Genomic DNA, 10848 nt, shown 5'->3' on the forward strand with positions numbered 1-10848 from the left:
ATGCCAAGGGGGCTGGAAGTAGCATGGAATTCTATGGTGTGGAAACCGGAAATCATGCCAAAGCATCGTTTCACACTATGGATGCTAGCTCATGAGAGGTTGAGAATCAAGGATAGAATGGAGTATGAGCCAAACAAGAATTGTGTCATGTGCCAACAACAAGAAGAATCAAATCAACATCTCTTTTTTGAATGTCCGGTGGTTTGTGAACTTTGGTGCAAGGTAAAGAGATGGGTGGAGATCAAGCATAACTTCAAATCTTTTGAGGAGTTACATGAAATTTTTGGAAGGCATTACAAGGGGGGTGGTAGAAAGATGAAGGCCCGGCATCTAGCCATCTCTAGCTCAATCTATTATATGTGGGAAGCTAGAAATAGATGTTGGTATCAAGACATTGCACCGGATGTGAATTGGCTTTTTCAGAAGGTCTAAATACATACCTACCGATTTATGGACTTGAAACCTCCTTAGTGCTCTTCATTTGGAGGTGGTAGGCTGTTGTTGGAGGGCGTTTAAAGGTATAATGCTGGCTGAACTTGAAGGAAATGGAAGTTATAAGCTGAAGTTGCTGTTTTTGAAGATCACTATGCTTGATGGCTGAATTTCTGAGCTCACTATGCTTGTTGTGCGTGCTGTCCGAACTCAAGGTGCTTGCTGTCCGAATATTGCAACTGGGTTTTGGCTCGCTGTCCAAATTTGCTTTTGGCTTGAAGTGCACCTGTGCATGTCTTGGCTTGACAAATACATGGTGGTTGACTTGGTGGTTCTTTATCCATCCATAGCTTGACTTGGCTTCTAGATCCGTGCATGCATTGCTTTGTTTTGTATAGTGATGTTTTATATGTTGCATGTGTTTTGTTTGAGTTGAGTGTGAATGCAAAGTTCAAAGGTGGGCTTAAGTACATGTAATGCCAAGTGTGGCTAGTAGTTTGATTGCATGGAAGAGTGATAGGTATCCACCTCATTGGGTGTCATGTACCCATGTGGTGTAGTGCTTGTAAAAGGTAGAAAGGGTGTGATTGTAGAGTTAACCTCAACTATAGAGGTTTAAACTCATGATGTTTGTATGATTTGATTATGGTTTTGAGAGTTTTTATCTTTCAAATCAATTTTTATACATATGTACCTATTTCCGTGAGCACGTGAGAGGGGGGATGAATCACGTGTTTTTGAAAAAAAAAAGTAATTTTAAACTTTAAATTAAAATTACAGTGAAAAGATTACACTAAAAAAGAACACAAAAAAAAAATTATTCGATTTTACTTGGTTCGGAGACTTCTACGACTCCTACTCTAAGACACAGGTCCTGCAGACCTATCAATGGGTAATTAACTAAATGCCTCTTTCGGAATCGCTGGAGGAGGTAATTGAATGTAAGGATAGGGACAGTGTAATAGCCTACACTTTCCTTTTAAAGTAGTAGTAAAAAAACTAAAACACTATAAAACATTACCAACAATTTATAGCGCTCGATGTATTGTTGTCGATCTGTCGGAGATGATTGAATGACACAAAAAAAAGTAGCTTGGTGGCAAAACGACTTCTTTAAAGCAGCAGCAGAAAGCTGGAGCAATCGGAACTTTAAACGGATGTATAGTAGATCGTAGAAGTGATGTGTGAGAAGCTTTAGTCGAGATGCTCTTTTTTTGAGCATGGAAGGCACCTTCCATAGTATTGAAGGTGCCTTCAATGTGTAAAATCTGATCACGAATAGCTCACTCCTTATCATCGATGAACTTTAATTTTATCTAATGGAAGGCATCTTCCAAGCCTTCGAAGGTGCATTCCATGAACAGTACTCAAGGCACCTTCCACCTCTTGGAAGGTACCTCGTGTATTGTTCACCCGAGGCCTTTTGTGCTTCCTTTGCCCTGCAAAATGTGTTAATCCAACAAAAATATTTAACCTATAAAACAAAGTTAGCACAATCTATAATATGATTAATATATAACTTAGACTATGTCCTCTATACTAGGATCTAGTCATGGTCTCAAATGGACCTAAATTGAATCGACACCTACTGTCCCCTTAACTGGGACGCATCCTCACTGAGTCACTATCTTCCAGTGACTTATCTTTACTTACCAACTTATAATCTATCAACTAGGTTCTTGACCCACTTGGTGCTCTCACCAGTTGTTAGGTCCATAGACCCAACTAGACTTTGACCAACTGTCAGGCCCCGCAGACCCAGTCGGACTTCCTACCAGATATCAGGTCAGCCCTTTGACCTATCTAGGCTTTGCACCAACTATTGGGTCCTCAGACCTAGTTGGATTTCATCCTGGTGTCAAGCCCCATAGACCCGTCAATCCTTGCACACTCGGTAAATGCATTAGATCACAATAATACCTAACTTAACTCATTTATCATTCATCAAAATTTGAGTTAGATCATTAGTAAAAATTGCTCCAACACAAACAAACAAGATTTTCATTGTAGTGTATATTTACATACTTGTTTTGCTTGTATTCTTGTTGTGAGTTTGTACGAAGCTTCTTCACCTCTAGTTTATTTTCGAGGAGTGATTTCATAATGGATGAGATCATGAGGAGAGTGAACCCTTAGATTAGTCTCCTCAAGGAGGTGGATAACAAGTAAAATCAAGGTTGTTAGCATCACTTCAAATTTTCCACTTCAAATCATCTTCAACGAAGCGATTGGAGCTAATCACCCCCTCCCCCTATCTAGCTCCCAAAGTGTCCTAATAGAAAAAAAAAAAAAAAAAAAAGATAGATCTGCTACCTTAGCGGCCCCCTAGTACCGGCCCCACAGATATGGAGGGAGGTTCATGCAGGTATACACCTCATAGGCGCATGGCGGGGTAAACCCCAGGTCGTCAATTCCTGAAAATCGACCCTGGCCATTACGCCAAAGATACCATGCGTCCACCGTCTGCGCTACGCCCTGGGGGCCCCAAAGTGTCCTAATAAGCTTCACCCTTGTGCAGCCGATAACTGTTGGTCGACCCTCCCCCTTGTCATCGGTTCCTCTTGGTGCTGCTAGCGCTTCTCTCTTTTGTCGTCTCCTTTATTTGGCTAGTATCATGCGAAGAACCAACTTGTGGCTTGTGAAGTTGTCTTGAAGATAATTCGGCATGGACGCTAATAGAGGCAAGTTTTGTGAGACTAGTAATTTGGTACCTTTTCCTATAAACCTCATAAGAAAGGTATTGCTCTTAAACTTCTTGATCTATGATTATATCTTCCATATGTATGGTCTTGTCCTTTTGGGATGTGCATAATCTTTTTAAGAATATTATTTTCGCTTCCACTGCATGTTTTATCACAAAATATATGTAATTTTTCACGTAATCCCAAAAAAAAAGTTTGAAACCAAGGTTGATGGACATAGTCACACTTAAAAAGAGTCCTTAGGAAACATGAGTATTGATTTGGAGTGAATATGATGTGTTTAAATCTAATAATTACTTTGGGCTAGAACTCACTCATAACCGGAATTAGAGTATAGTGTGGATGAGGGGTTGAAAGGAATACAAAGAAGAACATGAATGCATTAATAACTTGTGGTCAAAAGTCACTAATGATTAAAAAAGTCTAGTCATAAGGAATTAGGGGATGATCACGTTCATCTTAGGCTCCCTTCAGTCTATCCTTAAATTATGTAATAGAAGATAAATTATAAGATCATCTTATAACGGATTGCTAAGTGACTAAAAAATCATTAGGAATTAGGTATTGAAGAGGATGAAGATGTGAAAGGAATGGAAAGAGGTTCAGTAGGACTTAAATAGAGACCTCCAAATTTATCATTATTATTTTTTATTTTTTTATTTTTTATTTTTTGCTTACGATTGATAGTAAAGAAGCCTCGGAAGCAAGGACTCAGTGCATAGGGAAGCAAGAGGGGAGTGAAAGGATGACGACAACATATTTATCACAAAAAAACCTTAACTTTGGAGATGCGTGAGTTTGAACCTAGAACTTGCGACACTGTGTAAAAGCACACGAGAGTTTAAAATCATCGTTGGAAACAATAGTTGAGATATATTAAGGGAACGAAACCCATCAAAGGAGACAAGCAGCAGCAATAACCAAAGGCAACAAAAGCAAGAAGGAAGTTGATATTTGGGACGAAACCAATCAAAGGAGACAAGCAGTAGCAATAACCAAAGCCAACAAAAGCAAGAAGGAAGTTGATATTTGGGACGAAACCAATCAAAGGAGACAAGCAGTAGCAATAACCAAAGCCTTGCACAAAAAGAAGGAAGTTGATATTAGGGTTTGACAAATTTAAATGATGATAAAGTGAAGAAGTGCTACAAATCCAATAAAATTCTAATTCTTTAAATCATAAATTAGGAGATTATGCGAAAATAACGAATATAGTGAGTGCCCGAGCAAAACAAGAAACCGGTGTCACACTTGTAATATTAATATAAGATGCTGAACTTTTTTTAAAAAAAATAGCTTAAAAAAACATCGTTCTTTTCCATTTAATCATGATTTGTTAGATTATGTAACCATGCTCCATCATAGTGTCCAAACATTTTGAGAACGTTTAAGAGAGGCCCACGCTCGTTAATTTGGGAATGCTTGAAAAGGAAATGATGTCCAAGTAAATGCTCTCCTGTATTATTACTCACTAGACAAACATTGAAAATAACCCACTCGATGCCTTTATCCACTGATCCAGGAAAAACCTTTTTCACTGGCTTGCAACTTAAAATTTTTCAACACCTATGCAGTTGTAAGAAACGGTTAAACTTGCATTCGTGTTGGGTGATTAGTTGCTCGTTATACTAAAACTACCTTATACCACTCTTTATGACTTTAACTAAAAGCTATCTGGTTCTTTTATTTTCACTTGTTATATCTTTCTCGCCATTCACGCAGTCCACAGGTGATACTACCAAAATCAACGCTTTAGCTTCTCATGTTGATTGGTTGTGTTTCGACCGATTAGGGGTGGTGAAAGTTAATTTAGATGTGTCATTAGTAACTTCCTTCACCATTTCTTTAGCACCCAATTTAACGATTTAGTTGACAAGAGTCAATTGGGTTGAAGTTTTGTATGATGAGTCTATCATGGTTTTAACTGCAAAGTCATGCTCGCTGACTCGACGATAGAGAAGAGCTGAAGCTTCCACCCTGTTAAAACAGAAAAATGGTTCAATTTATGAACTTATGAAATGGATTAGCACCAGAGGAACACATTAGCTAAAAAGTCAATAAAGTATCTGGCAATTGACAATGAAGCCATTTCTCACCAGCCAGGATGAACAACAAATCTTCCTGTGGATAGAGCCCAATTCACCTGTGATCCATTAATAGATGTGAACAAAACGGGGCATTAAAAAAATCATATCGTTCTAACTTCACAGTTGAAAGAGTTGTGTTCAGAAGCGTACTTTCTGATCAGCCATAAGATACTAGAAGAGTGTCATACCTTGTCGGTTCCAAGAGAATTGGCTACAACATGTTGCAAAAGGCGGGTCCCGCCGCCCAGCGGCCCCCTCACCCCTGCCCCACGAGTAACCTGTTCGTCAATTTGGTTAGTGCAGACGGCACCAAACTGTTCAGCTGTCTGCCACAGAGGATGCATATGAGGATTTGCTTCCCCAACTGGGAAAATCCGACTAAAAACTATACGACAACCAGCAAGAATTTTTCGTTGCTCGGCTGCAAGTATATTACGGACGTCAACATCTTTTAAGGAGTTATGCGAGAAGAAGTTCTGGTGAAGACGCTCAATGACCTGGTAAAGGCAGAAACAAGGCATCAGATGTGGAGATCAAAATGGATTCGAAAGTAGGCATCTCCCAGAGGACAAGGTGACATTACCGCCAATGAAGAAGCAAGTGTACCATCTTCTGGCCTCTCATCGTGATCAATCTCAAGAAGAGAAGGTCCAAGAAGTCCAAATTGGCGCCTACTACTCGGAAAGTAGGTATATCTGCAATAAAAAGAATGGAAACAATAAACTCAACAACAATTAGAGTTAGCTGCAAGATTTCAGTCCTACAAAGCCTATACCTCTCCACAACAATCAAATTGAGTTTGTTGTGTGGCCATACTCTAACAGAGTCATCAATAATCACCACTGCCGATTCCATACCCAAAACACCATCTAGATCTTTGCTTTTGGGAACCCTTTCATCACCATCAAAAGTATCAGCATCATCTCCCTTAGAGATGACCCGGCCAGCAAACAATGTCCCTGTTGGATCTAGCACCTTTGCCATTTCTGTAGCATAGAGTTTGTTTCCCATGGTATATAAATGAAGTTCATAGAGGTTGCTAGCCTGTAGGCAGAGCCAGAGAATTTATTTCAGAACACAAATACTCAGGACTTGTATCCTAAAATCTATGAAAAATAAATAGCAGATTAGTGCCAAAAGCTTAAGGCCTTGTTCGTTTAGTGACTTTTTTTTTCAGTTTACAGTTTTCAGAAATAAAAGAAAATTAGAAAGTAAAAAAATAGATATTTATTACACCATTCACTTCTGATAAATATAAACATGTCATAGTAATACTAAATATTTATTTTACATTTTTTATTAGATTTTGAATCTTATTTTCTAAAAAACAAAAAATAAACATACGAAATTTTCATTAAATAAACAAGACCTAACCTTCTCCAGAAAATTCCAGATGCCTGGTCTCAATTTTGTCCACATTCCCATATGTTGGAAGCGGAAAAGATGTCGTTGTGACATCTCTTTATCTTGCTCTTCTTTTCTCCTCAAAATATCTTCATGAACCAGATCAACTTCTATAAACTAGAAAGAATCCAAATATTTAGCTTGTGAAAAACTATGTAGAATTATCTAATTTGTACAAAGATCAAGGTTCGGTATTCTATAAAATACCTTTGCAGAATTAAGTAGGGTATGGTCCAAATCAAGGACAAGACAAAGCTTCCTAGCAGCAAACATTTTATTCTGTTCTGCTATCCTCCTTGATCTCTCTTTTTGGATGGTTGCCTTTTGCTCATCGTTATAGCCATCAAATAAGTGGTCAACATCTCCCCAAGGATTGGCTGATTGTCTGGTACCTTTCTCGCTGCCTGCTTCAGAAACCAAAAGAGAGGTGGTCTCTGAATCATTCAACTCTCCTGAAGCTGCCTCTACTATCACTTGGTCGGCTTGACTTGCAACTGGCTGGTTGTTACAGGGTGGAACCACTGGTGAAGAGGTAACTACTTGGGAACTCGGCAAAACATTTGCAAGGTTCTTGGTTAGCTGCAAAGGAGCAGCCAAACGTACCAAACTACTTTGAGGATCAGAAGCAGCTGCATCTATTTTGCTTTGTTGATATACAACACCATCATTCTTCTGAACCATATTATCATGGAGAATACGGCGGGGATCACGAGGTTTCATGCGAATTCTCGCAACATCAGGTTGGGTGCTCTGTAAGCAAGGATAAAGTTAACATTGTTGCTTGTTCATATAACAAATGCGCAAATGAAACTAAAATTATATGCATAAGTTTTGCAAACATGAATATCAAGGCATTATGATTCGAGGACCAAAGGTTTCCCAAACACTATTGAACTGCTGAAGTTGAAAGTTAACCATTGAATAATTAAAATTTACTTTAAAGCTACAAAAAACAAATTCAAACAAATTTCATACAAGTGGATAGCAGTATAAATATATAAAAGCAATAGAAAAAGTATACTACAAAAGGTTATAGCAATACAAGCAACAGCGGGGACATGTGAGAAAATAAATGACAATGAAAGCCTTACCGAAGAAGCCATCTGTGAAGGGATCAGAGATATTCCAGGTTGGTTAAGTCCAGATTCTTTTGACTTAAGTGGAGTCGAATTTATTGAAGCAACTGTTCCTGGCAGTTCATTAACACTCAAAACATTTGCACTGTCACTTGTTGAAACAGCATTTTTCTTCTGATTCTCTGCTGCTATCCTCTGCTGTTCCATTTGATGTAGTTGCAAAAGAATGGTTGGGTTTACAGCTTTTAGTAAAGAAGGCAAAGAAATAGTGGGAGTGGGATTACTTTTAGGAATTGATCTAAGCCCACTTAACTCGTCAAAATTATTATCAAAAATTGGTTTTTTATCAGGAACAGCTGCTGCAGTTCCTGATTTCCTAACATCAACCTGAAAATTTTCATTCACTTGGATCTTGAAACTTGGTTGAGGGATAACATTCTTGGCTTCTGACCACCCACTCCCTGATGCCGTCTCCATTTCTCTGGAAGTTGTAAGCTTATGTCTTTGTTTTTTCATCATATGGTCCCTAGCTACAGACTCATCTGTCTTATGCTTCTTACTATTTGTAGCCACTCCTACTGGATCACTCTTGAGTAGATCAGGTTCTGTAACTCTTCCCTCATCAGAAATACTTTTCACTTCATTGTTCACAAACTTAAGCCTTGGATCTCTCCTCTTTAATGCAGGTTTTAAAGCAGGTTTTGACATGGGGTTGAGCTGCTCAACCGGATGAGATTGGTTGCTAATTGAGCTATTTGTACATGGAGCACTGCTCCTAGATTTGACCATCTGAAATTGAGTTGCCGCATGAACAGCTCTTGGGTTACAAGAAACTGTAGAACTGGATACTTCCTCGGTGGAATCATCTCCTTGGCCACCATCCTCTGAGGGAGTTGGGCTTGGAAGCCGATCAGTTGACAAAATGGAATTACTGCCAAATTTAAGCTGGTAGGATGAGACAGCCTTTAGTGCATCAGTTACATATGGATGTAACATAACATCTTCACCTCCATTTTTAGCAGTTATTGGCTGAGAAGATACGGGCAGCACCATTCCAAGACCAATGGGTTTTGGTATAGAGAACTTTGGTAGATTCTCTCTCGTAGGTGAAGGAAGACTATCTTCATTGTAATCTGCATGAAGATCCAACAGTGGACTAAAGTCTACCCTATTTTTGGAGCGTGTAGGTAACACCAACTTTGGCAAATCAAGTGCTTCTGGAACCAAACAGGCTTTCTCCAAAACATTTGAACCATGAAGAGAGACAACAGGACCATTAGTAAGATCTGCTTTCTCCTTTTTATTATCCTCGAAAACAAGTGAATTAACCAGAGTATCAATCTGTTAATGCAAAAGAATGCTTCAAAATTGACCTAAACTCTCTCAATAATAAGTATAAGAAGACATGGAGTTACTATACAAACCTCTTTCACTTGTTCTAGAGTAAAAAGAACAGAATACTGGTTCTTTATGTGAATCAGTAACCTGACCAATGTCAACAAGTTTAAAACTAATTACAAGCCCCAATGACCAAGAATGAAAGTGAACTACATTCGAGACATCTGAGAAGGATCTAACCTCAAAAGAAGTTGCTTGTTCTGGTCCTTCTTCTGCATTGTAACTGAATTGAGTGCCTGTTCCCAATATACCAGTACCATTTTATAAACCTACCAAAAATTTAAATTTAACAAGAATCAATAGTAAATATTATAGTTGTTCTTACAGAATAAGTTGTTTGGATTGCCATAACAGCCTGCTGGACTAGAACAAGCAGGACTGTATCTGAACTCTCTATGCCAGTAAACATCGGCTTCAGGTCTTCAAAAGACTTGCGCAACCTTAAACATACAGCTTCAAAGGATCTACAAGTAAGAAGAAAACCAATAGCATCATAAAATGCTATTTTCATTCAAAAAGTTGGTAAGTTATAGTGTGCAATATTATGTAAATCTTTCTAACAAGCAAAACTTTTTGCTCATCAATTTTTCTCCCCATTGAGCTATATCGAAGACATTGAGTTTTACAGCTTGCATAGAGTTCAATGGAGAAAAAAGATTCATGTGATCAGCCCAAATAGTTGAATAGATTTTATGATGATAATTTAGGGTTCTTGCAATAAATTTGAGATTTTATGGTGGAAAAAATTAATTTTTCTGGTTGGGAATTATAGTTCTTTCTTTTTGAAGTTCTCAAATGCTCAAACTTACGTCTCAGCCTCCTCCACAGTAATCGTATCTAGCTCTTCCAGGATTAAGCTTATACGCTTGTCAAATTCACTGATATCTTGCAACTCTTCTCCATCTGATTCCTTCTTTTCTGGCTCATTTTCAGGTATATCTGAAGACAGCTGAGTAGTTTCGTCAACCACCAACGGCTCTGACCCAAGCTCAATCTCCCCTTCCTCCAACTCCCCTTCCTCCTTCTCCATTTCAACGTCATCCTCCTGGTTACTATCTTCTACAATCACATCATAAGCTTCCTCCTGCGGTTTACCCTTGGCATCGACGTTGTCAGTGAGATCGCCAGCACTCATTGGCTTCAAATCTAATCCCAAAGGCTTATTCTGCACAGCCTGCGCCCACGCAAAGTTATACAGACTGGGGCCGTAGTTCTTCGACATCGGATACCCCATCCAAACCCTAGATCTCCCAGCCCTTCCTTCCTGCTTGAAATCTTCTGCCGAGATCTCCTCCAGCGACTCCGATGAGTCAACATCAGACGTCTCCCCATCCAACGCACGCCCTCCGCGTGGGCGTTCCCTCGCCATAAGATCTAGTGGTTTCTCCTCGCTATGATTCAAGAACAACAGATTGGATCCGGCGAAGAGCATAGAGCCGGGGACCTTAGGGGAGTTAATCCGGATGGATCCGGTGAACTCACAGCTCGTACGTTTAGATCCCAAGAGCGACGAGTTCTAGATGTCGATTCCGAGGCCGAAGGCTTCCGTGTAAGGCGATTCTGAGATCGGTTGAAGAGGTCAGGAGAGGCCACTAGGCGGTAGGAAGATCGATCCGCAATGATTTCGCAACCGGAAACGCGATCGTTCACAAAAACGTGGCGGCGATCGATCTCGCGGGGATTGGAACGGAAGCGCAACCGGACGGAGGAAAGGGGAAGATTATGGGGAAGCGAGGAGAGGCTGCGAAC

The 10848-nt window shown here is 39.5% G+C and overlaps 1 protein-coding gene across 1 annotated transcript; it reads right to left on the reverse strand.

Annotated features, from left to right (window-relative positions):
* Positions 1-4820: 4820 nt before the first annotated feature.
* On the reverse strand, positions 4821-10848 carry LOC122041097 (RNA polymerase II C-terminal domain phosphatase-like 3). The gene is made up of 12 exons (XM_042600676.1): positions 9909-10848; positions 9425-9563; positions 9280-9335; positions 9126-9186; positions 7717-9042; positions 6833-7375; positions 6596-6742; positions 5997-6265; positions 5805-5916; positions 5410-5718; positions 5231-5277; positions 4821-5111 (listed from the first exon to the last, which is right to left on the reverse strand). The coding sequence occupies exons 1-12, from the start codon at positions 10529-10531 to the stop codon at positions 5000-5002; spliced, it is 3744 nt and encodes a 1247-aa protein (XP_042456610.1). The 5' UTR covers positions 10532-10848; the 3' UTR covers positions 4821-4999.

This window comes from Zingiber officinale, chromosome 2A, assembly GCF_018446385.1.
Source record: "Zingiber officinale cultivar Zhangliang chromosome 2A, Zo_v1.1, whole genome shotgun sequence".
Lineage (NCBI taxonomy): Eukaryota > Viridiplantae > Streptophyta > Magnoliopsida > Zingiberales > Zingiberaceae > Zingiber > Zingiber officinale.